The sequence below is a fragment of the Phyllostomus discolor genome, chromosome 13 (genome assembly GCF_004126475.2).
Source record: "Phyllostomus discolor isolate MPI-MPIP mPhyDis1 chromosome 13, mPhyDis1.pri.v3, whole genome shotgun sequence".
In the NCBI taxonomy this organism is placed as follows: Eukaryota; Metazoa; Chordata; class Mammalia; order Chiroptera; family Phyllostomidae; genus Phyllostomus; species Phyllostomus discolor.
The window spans coordinates 1,168,346-1,187,442 of record NC_040915.2 but is presented as its reverse complement, the minus strand read 5'-3'; the positions used below and the strand labels follow the sequence as shown (position 1 = coordinate 1,187,442).

At 53.0% G+C, this 19,097-nt stretch overlaps 1 protein-coding gene across 1 annotated transcript in view; it reads left to right on the top strand.

Annotated features, from left to right (window-relative positions):
- GFPT2 (glutamine-fructose-6-phosphate transaminase 2) overlaps positions 1–16,440 on the top strand; it is a 38,902-nt gene extending 22,462 nt beyond the window's left edge. The window contains exons 8-19 of the mRNA XM_028527997.2: positions 1,507–1,586; positions 1,983–2,100; positions 2,410–2,573; positions 3,872–3,967; positions 4,067–4,164; positions 4,395–4,515; positions 6,493–6,650; positions 6,786–6,900; positions 10,042–10,169; positions 12,063–12,230; positions 13,939–14,100; positions 15,608–16,440. Of these exons, the coding sequence (XP_028383798.2) occupies positions 1,507–1,586; positions 1,983–2,100; positions 2,410–2,573; positions 3,872–3,967; positions 4,067–4,164; positions 4,395–4,515; positions 6,493–6,650; positions 6,786–6,900; positions 10,042–10,169; positions 12,063–12,230; positions 13,939–14,100; positions 15,608–15,652 (1,453 nt within the window). The 3' untranslated portion in view covers positions 15,653–16,440. The remainder of the gene's footprint in view (positions 1–1,506; positions 1,587–1,982; positions 2,101–2,409; positions 2,574–3,871; positions 3,968–4,066; positions 4,165–4,394; positions 4,516–6,492; positions 6,651–6,785; positions 6,901–10,041; positions 10,170–12,062; positions 12,231–13,938; positions 14,101–15,607) is intronic.
- The last annotated feature ends 2,657 nt before the right edge of the window (positions 16,441–19,097 follow it).

Sequence of the window (19,097 nt, the reverse complement as noted above, 5' to 3'; positions counted from 1 at the left end):
ACTCTTTTAAATGAATGACAAAACTGTGAAAAAGCATTAAGCTTTATTTTTCTAAACTGTCTGTAACTAATGGCTCTGTGACATGCAGGACAGACTTGGGGATGAGTCAGGAGTGTTTTATGTCACAAAGTGTGGAGAAGCCACAGAGCTCAACCCATTAAAAAAATTTGGGGGAGACATTTGCCGAGAGATGCAGATAACCATGGGACTTCTCACTGTTGTTATTATAAAGACTGTCTAAGCTAGCTCCCCACTGAGCCCAGAACTGTGTCTCTGACATGCTTTATATGGATGAAATGTCCAAAATATTCCAGGTGCTCACAGCTCCTTCTGCAAAGACACAGACTTTGCCCCCCTACTTGGGGAAATCTGAGTGGGGTCCAAACAGGCAATGCTACTACAAAACAAGACTTGTCACTCATGAAGAAAGATTCAGGGCCTGTACTGAGTCAGGATAGGAGACCAAATGGTTATGTATGGGCTGGAGGCAGGCTACTTAACATGCCATTCATGAGTAAGTCATGGATGAAAGCTAGCAAGAAACCAGTTGATGTAAAGTACTACTCTGTTGTATTCTAATTAATGTGTCTGTGACAACCCTCTTAAATGGTCTATTAATACATTCTCAGTGTTTTCTTCTTATTAACCAGTTAACATGTAGGGGAGGAAAGGCCTGTGTCCTTTGGTAGCTATGGGAATGTCACTGTCCAGGTTCTGGCTAAGAAGGGCAGGGCTGGAGAGTGTGAGTTCCAGAAGTGAGCTGCTTACTAGGGTGCACACCCGTTGTGAATTTGATTTGCATGCTGTAATGTATCAGAGGGAGCAAATAATTAGGTTTTGGAGGCAGGATGCCATTTAAATCGTGGAATAGTACCTTACAAACACATTAGCCATGCAAGTTGGGAACCAGAAAGGAATTCCCTAAGGCACTTTACTGAAGGGGGCCATCTGCTGCTGGCAGCTTAGCCGGGGTAGAGGACACTGGGGCCCTCCCGTGGGTCGGCTGCAGGAATTGCCCAGCACCACTCCTTTGTGATGGACATCCTAAGCTTCGCCGAGGTGTTCCTCAGGCAGAGACAAAACTGCCCTAGAAGGCCCTTTAAATAGCCCACAAAGTCAAGCAGAGCCTGTCAAATGAGTGCCCCCCCAAGCTGGAAAACCCCTGAGCTGGGGCATGGAGAGCGGGAGCAAAGAGAGCCTTTGTGCAGATCCCGGCCCTGGCAGGCTCCCTCTTTAGAGATGGGCAGGGGGCAGGGGCAGGTAGAGACCAAGCACACCTGCCACCACCTGGGCCTTGCAGCACGCCAGCGCCCATGGGGACTCACTGGGCAGGTGGGTGGCACCATCAGAACGAGCTGGGGTTCTCAAGCTAACCTGCTGGTCCCTGCTCCAATCCTGGGGAGCACCTCCTGTGGGACCTCGGGGAGCCGGCCGGGTGCTCAGAGGACACCAGCCTCGTCCCAGGTGTTGGGCGATAGCCGACTGGATCCCCTCTTGTCCCTACAGGAGAGGCAGCCCCCTGCTGATCGGAGTGCGGAGCAAACACAAGCTCTCCACAGAACAGGTCCCCGTCCTGTACAGGCCAGGTGAGTGGCTTCAGCAGGGCCGCTGGGGGCCGCTCCCACTCGGGCCTTCACGTGACCCCAGGTCCAGAAGCTTCTCAGCAACCGAGGCTTGGCTCCGTTTTCCCAAAAGCCTTTTCATTAATGGATAATTTTAAACACCTGCCCGAGTCTGGCACTCACTGCCTGCAGCTCCAGTTTGCAGGCGGCTGGGCCGGGGTTCCAATGTTGATTTGGTGCATTCTCTTTGCGGCTGTTTAAATGCTCTTGCTTTTTGGGGATCGTTCACATGATTTGGCTGATGCAGCCAAAGCTGAAAATCACAAATTTCGCCCACACATACTCGGAGGGGAAACGGGCTGCACGCTTCATTAGTCAAGCAGAAGGGTCTAACCAGACGGCGACTGCTCCCTCACACAGGCAGCATCGAGAACGCCAAGAACATCTGTAAAGCGAGGATGCAGAGGCTAGACAGCTCAACCTGCCTTCACGCCGTGGGCAATAAAGCTGTGGAATTCTTCTTTGCTTCTGATGCAAGGTAGCCAAGCCTCATGTCCCTCCTTCCCTGGGGCTGTGGGATCAGAATGACCGCTGCACCCACCGTGTCTTAGGCCCCCCCCCCCCCCCCGAGTGGGAGCTGTTTTCTCCCAGCTCAGCAGGGCTGGTAGCAGATCTCAGTTCTTGGTGGCCCTCCTCCAGGAGATAAGTCAGGGTATGATGTCCCATCCCTCCCAAAAGGCCTCCCAGCGTGCTGACGGGGACTCAGGCTGGGGAGGCTGTGATCGGCCACCAACCTGCAGCCATTGAGCACTGTCCCCACCTGAGTTGCATGTTTTCCTCACCCCAGTGCCATCATAGAACACACCAACCGGGTCATCTTCCTCGAGGATGATGATATCGCCGCAGTGGCTGATGGGAAACTCTCCATTCACCGGGTTAAGCGTTCGGCTAGTGATGACCCATCTCGAGCCATCCAGACCTTGCAGATGGAGTTGCAGCAGATCATGAAAGGCAGGTGTCTCCTGAGGGCCCGGGACAATAGCCTGGGGTGGCAAGCGCCACAGCCCTGCTGCCTGCTGGGGCCCCAGAAGGGGTTGCAGGTGATCTCGGGATATGGGAGCCTGTCCTGGCTCCCAGGAGGGAGTATCAGACTATGTCCAGGCGCCAGGTTCCCTGCTTGAAGTGACCAGGCCATCAGCCACCTCCCTTCACTGACCCTGGGGCCCTTCCTCCATGTCATTTTTTCTCAGGGTGGGAGACCTGTGGGAAAGGGGAACTCAGACCACTTTCTCCTTTCAAGGGGAGCCTCTCTCTCTGCACCTGCCCTTGCCTCCTGGCACCCGCTTCTCCACCAGGCAGCCTGGGTAGACTTTTAAGAACATGAGCCAGAACCTTTGCCCTGCTGCTGAAAGCCCTCAGTGGTTTCTTGCTATTCTGAAAATAAAAGGCACAACCCCCACAGGTAGCCTGGCCCCACCTCACTCTGCCCTCTCCCGTAGGCCCCGCCCACCTGGCCACCCTGTTACACAGACAGGCCCTGGCCTTGCCATTGGGGGGACATTGCCTTTGCTGTCCCTCTCACAGGACGGGCTCCTTTCCATCATGTGGCCTGAAATGCCACCACTCCGAGAGCTCCTCCCTGCCCCCGCGTCTGCGTTGGCACCACCCCACCTCACCTGTCTTGTTTGCTTCATGGCACCTTTGGTCCAAGTCCTCTCTGAGGGTGGCAGATGGACACTGTGGTCATGGTGTGTCCCAGAGGGTGCCCCCACCCCATCTGCACACCCCCAGGTCTCCCGCCGAGTCACCTGTCCAGGGCTTTCACACACTGTGGCCCCAGGGTCCCTCTGACGTCACTCAGCACCGTTCAGATCGGAGCCCCGCACGTGCACGTGTGACTGGAAAGGTTTTCTGTAGCTCGGAGCTGGGAGGGATGTTGTGAGAGAGAAAGGGGCCTGTGTCTTTGCGCTGAGTGTGTGCTTCCCTGGGTAGGGCAGGCTCGGGAACTAAGCCTTTTACCTTCTGGCCTCGCTAAGAGGAGTGCCTCCCAGGAAGATGAGCCCCCAATCTGCTGTCCTCCCTCCTCCCTTCCTTGATGGGAGGGCCCGGTGTGTAAACTGACACCTGACCTGCTTCCCTCTCACTCATCACCATGGGCATTGGGTGGGACAGCACCTGGGGACAGTACTGCCCTGGTCTCTTCATGCGTCATGCTAACTGCACAACGACTTCTGTCCTGATGAAAAGATGAGCTGTGAAAGTGTAGCTGGACAGCCACTGACCTGTCCCGTTGGCTCTGGTTTGAGCAGGCAACTTCAGTGCGTTTATGCAAAAGGAGATCTTTGAGCAGCCAGAGTCCGTCTTCAACACCATGAGAGGCCGGGTCAACTTCGAGACCGGCACAGGTAACCGCTGGGCTTGCCCCCGCCCCCCCCCCAACACACATCTCGCAGCCCCTGAGGGACAGGGCTCTCGCTGACTCACTGCCTGCGTGTGCTGCACAGTGCTCCTGGGAGGCCTGAAGGCCCACTTGAAGGAAATTCGACGGTGCCGACGGCTCATCGTGATTGGCTGTGGAACCAGTTACCATGCCGCTGTGGCCGTGAGTGCAATGCGGGGGCCCTTGGTGCCAGGAGTGGGGGCAGGGAGCCATGTGTCCCCGGACCAGTGCATCTTACAGCCCAGCCTTCCGAGCGTGCAAGAGCCGGCACAGAGTCCCTCTCCTGCAGTGCTGCCCCAAAGCGCCCGGACATGGAGGCTCCATGCCACACACTGCCCCTGTGTCCCTAGAGCATCCTGACTGACTTCAGTCCCCATGCTTGTTGGCTGCAGACACGGCAAGTGTTGGAGGAACTGACCGAGCTCCCCGTGATGGTGGAACTGGCCAGCGATTTTCTGGACAGGAACACACCCGTATTCAGGGATGACGTCTGCTTCTTCATAAGCCAGTCAGGTAAGGGATGCAGGTTTGTGCCTGCTCCACCCGGTGTTGAACTCCTCTGCACTGCCCAAGTGCCACCCTCTCATGCACCTGGGCATTCAACCGCTGGCACCATCGGTTCTGCCCCATTTTATCCCATCTTATGGGGAGGACCATGCAGCCAGGGCTTCTTCCTCCTCCAGTCTTTCAAGTCCAGGGCTTATGGGACCATCCTCCAAGGCACCATAAATGTGTGCTGGGTTTAACTGAGAACATTCTTCAAAATCCTGCTGGTTCAAGGGCTGTGTGGTTACTGAGCAGTGCCCAAGCTGCCCAGCAGGAGGAGGCCTGGCGAGACACTGCTGTAGGTAGGGTGGCAGGGCACCCCCGGCTCAGCAAACAACCCCCGCAGGTGCCATCCTAGCACTGGGCTTAAAGCACTTGGTGAAGTCAGACTGGGCAGAGGATCGGAGCGTGGCTCAGAGCCACACGCTTGAGTGCCAGTGAGCCCTGGGAGGGTTTGTAAACACTTTAATCAAGAAGGAAGTCCAGGCCTTTAAAGGAATAGAGATCCCCGTAGGGAACCACCCAGCCTCAGCAAGGATGGGCCCAGCAGACCTTGGGTTGACCACACCCACACGAGCGCCTCCCCTCCATTGGGTGACTCAGAAGTCAGCCCCAGACATCGTGGTATTTCCCCCAGGAGTACTTCAGAGCAGACCTCTTTTTGATAAAAGGAAAAAAACCCAACCACAAAAGGGAAGCAGCACTGAAAATCCCAAAAGATAGGAGGGCTTCCATCTTGTGTTGTGGGTCCCGCCCCTTTTCAACGATGAGCCAGGGGACTGAGGCAGACGCGGCCACCCTCGGGCTGAGCTGAGCACAGGCACGCAGGAGCTGCCACTGGGGCAACCTCTGCTGCCAGCAGTGCCTTTGGGTTTATGATCTGTCCAAACCGAAAAACGTTCCGTGACTTGGTGGGACCCACTCACCGAAGAACGGAGGTGGATTTAACATGAAAATGATGTGTGTGGCAGCTCCTGAGCGTCTCCACAGCAGGGGTTTAAAGTTTCATCTTGTTTAGCCCTTTGTGTTACTTAAAAAAGACTGTTCCAAAAACTGGGGGACAGGACTGGTTAAGACAGGGCTGCCCTTTTCTGCGCCTCAGAGCCCTGAACCCTGCTGGCAGGGAGGAAGGGCAGCGTGACGCCCCGGCATGCACTATGGGAGTCTGGAGAGAGAAAGGAGAGGAGGACGGGACACGCAGTAGGGGCAGCCTGCCTCGCAGAGCAGCCAGGAAGGGCCCGGCAAGCGCAGTGGTGGAGTGGACATTGACCGAGTTTGGTTTTATGGTCTGGGTGGCATTTAATTTAGTTTGAGCTTTTGTGGACTGGCAGACATAGGGAGTCTGTGCCGGCTTATGTCTGAACCTATTTAAATCATTTTGTTGTAAAACTAATTTTTGTCTCCACTGGGAGGCAGCAGGAATTGTTTCTCTTCAAAACAAGATTTATTTGAGAAATGCCATTTGGGGGGCATTCTTGCTTTTTAAACATGAAATTTTGGCACATTCCAAATAAGGCAGCTCAGAGCAATAGGAAAGGCTCTGGGCCCAGCCCCCCCAGGTTGGTGCCAACTCCATCCCCACAGCAGGTGGCCTTGAGCCAGCAAGGCCCTGCCTCCATTTCCTCTTCTGAGTCCCTCCTCCTCAAACGGAAGTTGGGGACGGCGCCCCCATGGCATCGCCCTGCGAGTCAAAGAGACGGCAGTGGTGGCGGGAGAGGAAGTGTCTGCCACACTATAGTAGTGAGATTTGGAATCTAAGAACCTACCAGCAAAGTTGTCGAGTGTGCATTTTCCCTTCTCAGTGCAAACCGGCTGTGTCTGGGCACCAATTTTTGTGTAAGAGTGGGGAGGGAGTGAGTGAGGGAGTGAGTGGGGACAGGGGCTCGAGGGGGCAGAGCCACGCACCTGCGAACACACAGCTGAAAGCAAGGGCCTCTGTGGCAGGCGAGACTGCAGACACCCTGCTGGCGCTGCGCTACTGCAAGGACCGCGGGGCCCTGACCGTGGGCGTCACCAACACCGTGGGCAGCTCCATCTCCCGAGAGACCGACTGTGGCGTCCACATCAATGCAGGCCCAGAGGTTGGCGTGGCCAGCACCAAGGTACAGAGCCCCGTGCACCCCGTGGGAGGCCCTTGGCTGGCAGGTCAAGGCTGAGAGGGGGCCCTGTGATCTGCCCCCACACGGGGGAGCCACACGCACATCTGCCCCTCTGCCAGCGCCGCCGTTTGTCCACAGGCTTACACCAGCCAGTTCATCTCCCTGGTGATGTTTGGCCTGATGATGTCCGAAGACCGCATCTCACTGCAGGCGAGGAGGCGTGAGATCATCCACGGCCTACAGTCGCTACCCGGTACGTCCCGAGCTGCACTTTCCCTCACCTCCACACCCAGAGGGCTGTTCTCCGCACTTTCTTCCTGGCTCTGTCAGTGATGCTGGGTTTTTTTTTTAAGATTTTACTTATTTAATTTTAGAGATATGGGGAGGGAAGGACAAAGAGAGGGAGAGAAACATCAGTGTGTGAGAGATACAGCAATTGGTTGCCTCTTGCACGCCCCCTACTGGGGACCTGGCCCGCAACCCAGTCATGTGCCCTGACCAAGAATCAAACTGATGACCTTTTCATTCCTGGGACAACGCCCAACCGAGCCACACCAGCTAGGGTAGCAGTGATATTAATTACACCCTCCTCCTTACCACTGCAGCAGCTCCCACTGAGCTGAGCCTGGAGTCCACACTCCTCACCAGGTCTCAGAGCCCTGCATGCTGGGCTCCTGCCACCTCTGACTTCACCGGACTCCCTTCCCCAGTCTCCACTCTGGAGGCCTCACTGACCTTTGATCCCCAACAATGCCAAGCTCTTCCCACCACAGGGCCTTTACTCTGTCTCACTCCTATAGAAACCCCCTTCCCCAGCTCTTCAAACAGCGATGGCTCCTCATCACAAGTCTCAGCCCAAATGTCACCTCCTAGAACCCTCCCTGGCCACCCTGACTAACAGTGTCCACCCCCTGCCCCAGCTCTCTATGAAATGTCAACCATTTCCTTTTCTTCATAGCACATGCTATGTCCTGGCTTGTCTCCCCCAACTAACATGTCAGCCCCGTGAGCACACAGCCTTGTCACAGGGCCTACTGGATGCTGGATGCCTGGCCCGGGAAGGCACACAGTAGGTGCCCAGGAAAGGCCTGAGCAGGAGCATGTGGCCCAAGTCTCCTGTCCCAGATGGCTCCTCCACGGTCTCACCAAACTCCTCTTTCTCTCAGTCCTGTCTCTCACTGTTGGAGAGGTATGGCGTCTGTTGCACAGAATCATAAGCTCTTTGGGGGAAGGTGGTTCCAGTCACCGTTCGTTCCCTCAGTCACTCTCTCAGGGCTCACACATGGACCTGAGGCCGGCCTGGGACAGCCAGGACAAGTAGCAGCTCCTTTCCTTCAGCCACTTACACTGCTGGGGGCACAGCTGGGGTTTACTTTGTGCAGCCCTGAGTACGTGAAATGGGAAGACCTCGCCCCATGGCCGGTAGGTGGCTGGGGCAGCCCCTGTAAGAGACAGGGCAGTCGCGGGTCCTCTCCCTGCCCAGAACCAGGACCAGACCCAGAGAAGACAGCAAGGGAAAGCCACCATCGAACCACACAAAGCCATGGGATCTGAATCTGGCCAAGCGAACATGCTAGAAATTTATTGGCAAGAAAAGCATTCTTAACTTTAAGCTGATAATAACTTTGCAAAAACAGGACTCTATCCCAGTGTCTAAGTTTGCAGGTCTTAATACATGGTCCACAGGTCCTAAGGGGCTGCAAGGCCTTTGCATCAAAACTGTATTCACAGTAATACATTGTTCCTAATAAATAAGACATGTTTGCCTTTTCGATGTTTACAAAGGCAGTGGGGTTCACCACGGGCACCTCTGCCCACTTCCCAGCAGGAGAAGCACCCTCTTCAACCACCACACACCCAGCTTCATACACGAAAGCCCTTGAGGACGATGATGCAGTAAAATGCATCATTACTTTGCAGTACCTTTTAAGTCACGTGACCAATGGGAAGTATGTAAAAGTCCTTCTGCTAGACCCTGAAGCATGAGGGGTATTTCAAAGCAAAGTGATTGAGTAACAAGCTGATTTGGGTATGAACCAAGTGAGCCCGATGCTGAGGAAAACAACTGGCTGTATTTGTTACCAACGATAAACTTCCAGCTTTCAGCAGAAACTTAAGATTTTGCAAAACTGAGAGCTTAATCATGTTCCCGGCATTTAAAGACACTTCTGATGAGATCGTGGTGATTTTAACAAATGTGATTTTTAAAAAATGTTTTATAGTGAACTGTGTCCATTTGCATAACTAGCGAACACTTTTCAAAAATGGACAACATCCGGCGTTACACAATCATGCGGGTGCCCAGGCTGATGTGGCTCAGGGGACTGAGCACGAGCTTATGACATTCCAGGTCAGGGCACATGCCTGGGTTGTGGGCCGGGTCCCCAGTAGGGGGCATGTGAGAGGCAACCACACATTGGTGTTTCTCTCCCTCTCTCCCTCCCTTCACTCTCTATAAAAATAAAGTCTTCAAAATCATGCACGTGTAAAGGACCCACTGAGATAAACCCAAGGAGGCCAGCATGTTTTAATGTAACGGAGGAAGAATTTACTGACATGATTTCAAATTCCACATTTGCAACTACCATTTTAAGAAATTGTCACTTCTTGAGTTTAGTGTAGTATCAAAGAACATTCACAGTGACTTTAAAAAGCTATGTAAGTATTCCCCCCTTTCCAACTACAAATTTCTATGCAATTGCATTTTCTTCCTATACTTTAACTGAAAGATCAATCACAATAGACTTAATGAGGAAGCAGATGTGAGAATATGTGTTTTATATGCAAGTCAGACATTAAAATGATTAGCAAAAAACAATGCCACTCTTCTCACTGATTTTAAAAATATATATAATGGCATTTTTGTTACTTTTATATAAATGAATAAATATCTTTAATCAAACCAGTTTCTAATCTGATAAATATTGGTAGATATAGCCCACAAAAACAGACTCTTAGGGATTTACAGTAATATTTAAGAATTTACAAGAGCCCTGAGACCAAAAATTTGAGAATCATTGATCCAATTTACACTGGCTTTGTCTTGAGAGGTGGCCTGGGGCTGAGACGGGTTAATTTGTAAAGTCAACTGGCCAGCCTGGGACTCAATTGCCTTACCTGTAAAATGGAGCTCCAAATAACGTTTCCCTGCTTATCTTACTTGCTTGGAAAGTATGAGTACAAATATGAGTCAGCATCCCAACAAAACCCTGGCCAGTAACTCAAGTTATTTACTATATTCTAAGTTTAAAACGTTTAAATTAATTCAAGGAAGCCAAGCATACTAAGTAATGTGAGTTCCCAAACTTTGTCCTATCCCCTGTGATTTTTGTTTGTGCATCTTGTCTTAAAATTGTTGTGACCGGCTCTCCCCTCTGCTGTGTGCCTGACTCAGAGCTGATCAAGGAAGTGTTGTCACTGGACCAGAAGATCCACGACCTGGCCCTAGAGCTCTACACGCAGAGGTCGCTCCTGGTCATGGGGCGGGGCTACAACTATGCGACGTGCCTGGAAGGAGCCCTGGTGAGCCCCCTCGGCCCAGCCCCCTGCCCCTGGCCCTGCCTGAGAGCAGGCATGGCAGACACCCAGGGAAGCCAGCAATGAGGAGGACAGGGCGTGGGCTAGGGTAGGGGAGTGCCTGAGGGCCCATTGTCCACCCTTTGAGGCTGCGTGGAGCACCAGCTTACTACCAGGTGTTCTAGCCCTGGGGACGTAAAGGTGGACGTCCCAGTCTTTATCCTCCTGGGGCACACAACCTTGGGTGGGCTCCAGCTAGGTTAGCTGAGTTTTACCTCCTGAGCATCATCTGAGAGATGGACAGTTATGGTCCACAGTTTATCCAGGAGGAAACTGAGCCTCCAAAAAATTAATCTCAAGAGCATACAGCAGAAGTGCTCGGCCTAAGATTCAAACGCATGCCCACGTGGGCTTCGCTTTGTCCGCACCATTACAAGCAGCCTGGCTGGGAGGATTTGGGCAGACTGGAGCTGCAGGGTGGGGCCCCTGCAGAGTTTCCCTGGCACCCTTGGACTTTCAAGAGGAGCCAGAGATCCTGCAGGAATGAGCCTCAAAGACCCTGCATTGCTTAAACCAGAGACCCTGCATTGACTGGCTGTTGTGCCCCACCCTCTGCCCACAGTGGTGAAGAGCCACACTGGCCAGTAGCGTGAGACAGAGCTGACGGGGCAGGGGCGAGGTCCAGGGCACTGACGGGGGCTCTGGGGCTGCTGAGAGGGTGGGCAGTGCTGTCCAGGGAGGGGCCTGGGTCTAGAGCTTGTCCTTGACTCACTGTGCGCTTGTTGTTCATGCTAAACTGAGGTGACCGGCAGACGGTGTCACAGGTGAGAACCCGGCTCGGCTTCCCTCTTCTCCCTGTGTGAGCAAGTGGCTGCCCCTTTCCCACCAGCCTTCTCCCTCCCACCACCCCCACCGTTTGAAACAGTGCCATTCGCAATAGGTGCATAAAAAACAGCCAGAGAATGATGGGGCCGGACAAGCCATGAGGAGCCCACCCCTTCCAAGGGAGGTTCGGACCCTCACCAAAGGCAGCGAGGGCATGCCGCTCCTCGGGTGCAGTGAAGCGAGGCCTGGGTGGGGTATGCTGTCAGTGCCCCGTGCCCCTGTCATCTGGGGGCTCAGCCACGGTGCTGCGTGTGCTGCTGAAAGAGGTGTATTCAACTGTGTCTCCAAGTTAGTCTCTGGGGAAAGAAAGAGGCCTTCACGCTGCTGCTGGCCACAGTCAATGGCCCTCTGTGATCACTTGGGGGCCGGCTCTCCAGCTGTCTGCAGCCGGCAGGGTGGAGCCACACTCTTAACAGCATTTCCCAACCCAAATAAACAGTCCCAGGGGCAGTGAGAAACACATTCGTCGTCACTCTCACCAGTCTCAGGGTGGGGGTCAGTGGTGCTGGACAGAACCAATCTCCCTAAACACAAGGAAACTGCTAGTAACAGCCCCATGTGTGGGATTTTGCTCAATACATAAGTTGGAGCAATACTTTGCAATTTACTAGTGGTCTAGGATGGGGGAATGATTAATCAGATAGTCGAATGAAGGCATGCCCAGACAGAATCCAACGCTGTCATTACAAACCCAAACTGTGGGAGGTCATGGGGCCTGGGCAAAGCTACGCTGATGCTGCCTTGTCCATCCGAGGGGGGTGGCTGTGCCCAGGAGCTGGCCTGGGACACAGGCTGCACACTGGGCTGCATATGAGCCCTGGACAGCAGCTGGCCCTCTCCCTTGGACCTGGCCTTGCCAGCTGCCCTTGGTGCTGTTGACTGCTCCATGCGTCCGTCCACCAGTTGGCCCCACTGTCCAGAGTCCCCCCTCCCCCAGCAGGTCCTCCCCTCCGGCTGACATGATCCAGACTTCTCTGCCAAGGGTGACGCTCATCCCGCCTTGTGTTTCCCCAGAAAATTAAGGAGATAACCTACATGCACTCCGAAGGCATCCTGGCAGGGGAGCTGAAGCACGGACCACTGGCGCTGATTGACAGGCAGATGCCTGTCATCATGGTCATCATGAAGGACCCCTGCTTCGCCAAGTGCCAGAACGCCCTGCAGCAGATCACGGCCCGCCAGGTGAGGGCTCTCTGCCAGCCCGGGCCGCTCTCTCCTCCTCGCTTTCACACACGCTCACCTCACCCACTGCGCCCACCTCTCTCCCTGGCCCCCTCATGAGTGGCATGCACATGCCTAGAGGGACTGGCTGGCTCCCGGCTATGAGTGCAACAGCTCCTGAGTGAGGCCCAGTGACCCAGAGTGTCCTGCGCCCCAGGCAAGGCCACCAGGGAGTGCTACCCGGAGTTGGTCACATCCCAGGTGAAGCACCCTGTCCTCCACCCGCCTGTCTGCATGACAGACAGCAGCTGCACATTCGGTGGGCCCAATTACCCACACTTCTGGATTTCCTGCCAGCCCCTCAGGTTCCCAGGTTCCCTAGAATGACTCATAAAACTCAGAAAAACACTCTGTGGTTATTGCAGTGTGATTTTGCAGGTTCAGATCAGGGTCAGCCAAACATGGGTACTCACAGGGCAGGGGCCCCAAAACACGAAGCTCCCGTGTCCCCAGACACCCTCCCTGTACAGCTGTGCACATCGCCAGCCTGGAGCCTGCCCAGTGAGCTTCTGGCCCCAGGGCCCAGGATTTTTGTTGGGGTTTCATTATGCAGACACAGTAGATTGTATCACAGGCCATGTGACTGCACTCAATTTCCAGCACCTCTTCTGTTCCTGGAGGTCAGGAGGTCAGGCTGATATCACGTGGCTCAAAGCCCTAACCCCCTAACTAGATGGTTGGTCCTCCTGGCATGGCCAGCCCCCATCCCAGAAGTGTCCTTGGGCCCACCACGTATCACCTCATTAGCATAAATTCAGGTGTGGTCCCAGGGTCCCATCATGAAAAATAGGTACGTCTATCACTTGGGAAAGCCCAAGAGTTTAGCAGCCCCTCCCAGGAACCAGAGACAAAGAGCAGCCAAACTCTCTGCCATACTACAGTGCTCCAAGACAGGAGGGCAGAGGCCCCACAGGTCCATGCTGGCAGGGCCAATGGCATTGCAGGGGGCAGAAACTGGACCAGGCGCCTGAGCCAGCTGCCGCCACCCCTGGCTCAGCATGGAGGTCAGAGAGAAGTCACAGAACACAATCACCACACTTGGTTCTTAAAACCTTCCAGTGGCTTCCGACAAACCAATGACCTCGAGCCTGCATCGTTCAGCTCCTTCCTTCCGTTTCCCCCTTGTGCCAGATGCTTCCTGCCTCTGAGCCTTGGCATTGGCTGTTCCCTCTGCCTTCCATATTCTTCCCAACAGCTTCAGAGCACTGGGCTGTCCTCACCCAGGTCTCAGTCCCAGGGCCCCCTCAACTGAGAGGCTGCCCCAGGCGTCAGTGGGTCTTGCCCAGTCACACCACCTGTCTCGTTTCCCGAAGGTCATCACTGCTTGTCTCCCGGTCTGTGTTTTGTTGCCCACCACTCCCTGCAAGCCCCAGTAGAGCAAGGAGTGGCTGTGGCCTGCCCTTTGCAAGGCACACAGAAGCCGCTCAGCAACAGATGCTGAGTGACTGAAGCAGGAGGACAAGCGCTGCACCGGGGAAGGGAAAGAAAACCACCAAAAAGCCTCAGACCCTTTGTTCTTCACAAGAGTCACCCACAACCTCTCACCCACAATTCCAGCAAAAAGCAGACATCACCGTCTTCGTTGCAATGTTGACCCCAGAAACTCCGCTGTGTGGGAGGGACACTGCTTTGGGAGACTGCTCCCGATGATCATCTCTCTCTGCCGCAGGGTCGCCCGATCATACTGTGCTCCCGGGACGACACCGAGAGTGCCAAGCTTGCCTACCGCACCATCTCACTGCCTCGCACGGTGGACTGCCTGCAGGGCATCCTCAGCGTCATCCCCCTGCAGCTCCTTTCCTTCCACCTGGCCGTTCTCCGAGGCTACGATGTAAGTGGGAAGCTGCCTGCCCGGGCGTAGCTCTGGATGTGACCCCAGGGCTCCCTTTTGTTTTTAAATACTTACTCAGGGTGTCGGCCCAAAAGCAGTATCGACTAGGTGTTTCATCACCAGAAAGAATTTACCTGGGGGACGAAGAAAGGGTTGCGACCCAGCTCAGGCAGACGGGCAGCCCCGTGCACTCTCTGGCCCATGCCCAGACAGAGGGGCACTTCTGGGAAGGAAACAGAAGCTGAGGGAAGGGAAGTTAGCGTTGGAATTTCATTATAAACACAAGAGTTCCCCTGTAGGGTTCTTGCAGGTACACAGCTTGTTAGGGCTTCCCTAAGCTCCAGCTCCTCCCACAGACCTGCCCAACTGATACATGTTTGTGAAGTTCCAGTTTTTATCAGGTGTAGATATTTATAGGATAGATATGTTCATTTAAAATAAATCTTTGTAAGGTCACGTATACCCCCTGAAAACAGCTTGGGAACTACAAGGGGTATGAAGACCTCATCATTACACCATAAGCTCGTCATCCAGAAGCAAGGTTAACAAGCACGTTCGATATCTTATTCTGGTCTTTTCCTTATATGTGTGACTTAACATTTTTCAAGTTTATGTCAGGGGTGATGTTTCATATCTTCCTTTTTGATACGAGTATTTTCTCACATCTTGAATGTGTTGCAGGCAACACAATCCCTGCACAGGACTTCACCACAATCTTGTAACATGAGTGTAACAGTTACTTAGCCAATCTTCTATTATTTAAACTGTTTCTAATTTTTTTTGTAACACCTGCATAAGTAACACCTGCAGTGAATGTGTTCGTACCTACAGCTTCACCCCACAGTGAGGATGTGTCTTCAGTCTAGTTAACATTTTGAGACTCCTCACACAGATTGTCAACTTGTTATGGAAAAGAACCAATTTATGACCTCATCCGCAAGTGTGTAAGAACACACAACTCATTGTGCAAAGAAGTAGAAGTTTGATTATAATTTACCTTGAGAAGCTTTAAAAAATATGTAACACCAAAAGCACAAGAAGTGGAAGTGACATATGCCAACATTCAGTTCTTTTTAAAAAACATTATTATAAACAAAACGAGACATCTCGGACAGGGTCAAAGCCACTTGGTTGGCCAGCCCCAGTCACACTCCCTTCCCACCTCCAACCCTGCACTGAAAGGTCTCTTGGGTTTAGTGTGTATCCTTTCAAGAGCAGCGACTGCTTAACAGTGCCAGCCAGGCCAGCTGTCTTCAATAGCATGAACCACGTCCTTTTAACAGTGATGCTGCTTGAAACGTGTCAGATGTACAGTAAATGTTTACTGAATGGACTGGACACAGCAGAGTGAGTTGGAGTTTCTAGAGTGAGGAGCCACATCCAAACTGCAGGTCTCAAGGGAGCCCGTGGTTGGTGACTGGGAACACCGCCTCCGTTTCCAGCACAATACAGCATGTTGCTGAGCCCGCCCTGCCAGATCCTGAACAGTTACTTTCTTTCATTTTAGGTTGACTTCCCCAGAAATCTGGCCAAGTCTGTAACTGTGGAATGAGAGGGAATGAGGAAGCCATCACTGTGTTGAATCGGGTTCAAGACCTACCCTGGCGATACCAGTCTCATCTCCTGGATCCCACGGAGCCTGACAGCTTCTATGTGCCTTGTACCCCAGTGCTTTGCTTATGGCAGATACAGTTTCTCTGTGTCCTGAAGTTGCCAGAGGAGAAGGGACTCCTTGTTCCACGTGGGGGTCAGAGCCGACTCTCCCACTACCGTGCAATGTACAGCTCATCCGAGCAACTGTGAACCTTTTTTAACCAACGCTAGTTAGTTTTAAGAGACAAAATATTTATAATGACAATTGTATAGCTTTTAAGTTATTTTTCTAGTATGTGGCTTGCTGTAGCAGGGGTCCTGCCCAGACTGTGCCCCCCACTGCCCAGTGCACTCCGTCTCCTGGCCAGGGCATTCATCTCAGATTTGAGCACCAGGTACTTCCTCTCGACTCCTTTCTCCTTCCTCTTCCTCTCTCGGCTGCTCCTCAACCCAGTCCCCCGACGTCAGAGAAGCTCTCCCCCCACCAAGTCCTGTCGAAATCTCAACTCCCTTCCATGGCCGCTCACCTCTTGTCTACCCTCCACCTTTGGTTTCACCTGATTGTGACTCTTTTCAAGCCCAGGCAGCATTTCGGTCCCTGCTCCTGCCCTTAGCAAAAAGCTTGAAATATCCCGTGCAAGAGAGTAGTTTCAAGCAGGTTCTTTCGTCCTCTATTTAAAAGCTTGCACCATCAAAGAACTATGCAATTCTAAGACAATAAAGGCAGTATAATATTTCTGTCTTGTGCATCTGGATTTCTGTTAATCTCATTCTTTGTGCGTATTTGGATTTGAGGGCTCCTCAAAATGGCTCAGCAGTGTCTGGTGGGAGCAGCCCCATCTGCTGCTACTGACACCATGAGCTCTGTGCTTCCAGCCCGAAAACAGGGACTGTTTCACAGGATGGAACACGATGCAGGAGCTTCTGTGCTCTGCTGAGGGTCCCCCGAACAGCGCGGGAGAGCGCTGGGCCATGTGATGCTGCTTGAGATGGTCACCCAGAGCCTGAAGGCTACAGCAGATGGGGGGAAACTCTCAGATCTCTCGATTTTTCCCTAGTGACCCTGTTCTACTCACCAATTCTATTAACAGTCAGGAAGGAACGTGGAAAGCCAGAGACAGAGTTCCAATGACTTGTGGGGTTGGAATTTAGACTCCCCCTGGAAGAGCCGTCCAGGGGCTGGCCTGGTGTCCTCAGGTCAGCCAGCGAGTGTGTGTGCTCTGTCCTGGAGCACCTGTGAGCCACGGAGCAGCCTCCCCGTCCCTCCTGCATGCTCCTCCAAGTTACGGGGCCTGGACACCTGGGAACCGAGTTTCATGGTTACATGCCACCAGTGAGAGGCACTGCTGGGAGATTTGGAAGACAGTTTAGAAATCATATTATGTATTCATGGAGAGATCCTATTATTTGTTTCTCCTCTGGCAGAGGCAGACAGAAGCATGGCTTCTGCAGACAGGAGGTCCCACTATGGTGCTATTTCGCCAAACTCACCTGCCACTGGGCACTCCAGGCAGCAGGGGCCACCTACAGCTGTTCCAGAACCCCAATTCCAGAGAGCTGGAGGGAGCCCAGGGGCTGTGGTGGCACTCTGTGACCTCTGCTCCCCTGCTCTTTTCACATAGTAATTAACCGGGACGCAAGTCCTGCTGGAAACGCCTGCCCTGTTTTTGTCCTCCTGACTAAAACACCGCCAATCTGACACCTGAGGCTAGGAAACTTTTTCCAAACTAGCCAGAATATTTTTATCTGGACGAAAACCAAAAAATGAACTTCACCCCTAGGCCTGAGGGGTGATGGCCATCCTGACTTTTGTATAAGCTGTTTTTCTTCATTGTCCTACCACCCTCATGGAATCTGTCCCCAAAGGAGAATCTTCCAGTCTTGAAGGGAGAGGGCAGCCCTGCACCCACCAGAGATGGAGGCTCCAGGAGGGGCGAGTGGAGCAGTCTTGGTGGTGAGGTCTCACTTCCGCTTCTCTGGGAGGTGATGAGGCCCCTTCTGGGGAAGTCGTGAGTAAGGTCATCAGAGAGTCTTGGGGAACAGGGTTCATCCCCTTCGGGCACCAGGGGCACCTGGCAGGACTGCAGGGTGGACCAGGCGCTGGACGTGCAGCAGCGGGGCGGTCAGAGGGCGGGGGCTGCTCTGTGCTCCCTGCCCCTAAGCCCGAGAACACCCTCCTCAGCCCTCAGGGAAACTGAGGACTGCTGTGAGCGTCCTCAGCAGGATCTGAGCCAGGTTTTCCTGGGCATCTGTCCTTGGGCTAAGAAGATGGCCCGATGGAAGTGGGGGTCTTGGTGACAGTCTGTCTCTGAGGTGACAGGGCAGGGCTGTCACCCTGGGACCCCCTCTCACCATCCGCCAAGGGATCCCTTGTCATCTCTCATGGGGTCTCCTGCTTCCCACCTCCCATGTCTTCCTTCAGAGTTTGGTTGTCTGTTTTGGTGGAGTGCCTCCTTGTACAGTCACAGTGCTTAGAGGTAAGACTTTTGAGAGCTTGCATGTCTAGGAATGACTTTATTCTTCACATGTGATTGAGGGTTTAGCTAAATATGGAGCTCAAGTTCAGAAAACCTGTTTCCTTCAGAATTGTAAAGGTCATGCTACATTATCTTGTTCAGTGTTGCAGTTGAGGGGTCCAAAGTCCCTCTGAGGAGCCTTGGCACATGACCTTCGTATTTTCTCCTTCGACCCCTGTGCTCTGAAACACCCCAGTGAGGTGACTTGTCTCTTTTCATCGAGTGTTGGTTTCAGTTCAGTAACTTGTGCCCTTTGGATCTGAGATTTCTTTTTTAATTTTTAAATTACAGTTCACATTCAACATTATTTTATATTCATTTCAGGTCAACAGCATAGTGGTTCAACCATGGGGATTTTCTTTTACTTTATTTTTTTATTTTTCAATTACAGTGGACATACAATATTATATTAGTTTCAGGTGTATAACATAGTGATTGGACATTACAGAACTTACTAAGCGATCACCCCTAAGTTCATTGAGCAGTCTTATAACAAAAGTGATTGCTTGTCTCCATTTTGTTTAGTTCTTTTTCTGGAGTTTTCTTCTGTTCTTTGATTTGGGACACATTTCTTTGTCTCCTTATTTTGGCAGCCTCCCTGCGTTTGTTTCCCTGTATCAGGTAGAGCTGCTACATCTCCCAAGCTTGGCAGGGTGGTCTTATGAAGTGGGTGTCCTGCAGGGTCCAGTGACACAGCCTCTAATCACCCAGGCTGGGTACTCGAGGTGCTCCCTCCCACCCTGAGGGGGCGTACACACCCTCCTGTTGTAGTCGAGCCTTGGCTGCTTTGGCACATCAGTGGGAGGGATTTACCCCCAGGCTGGTTGCCTGTAAGGACAGGCTGCAGCCACCGAGGAGGATCAGCTGTGCAGGGGCCTGCCCCACTGG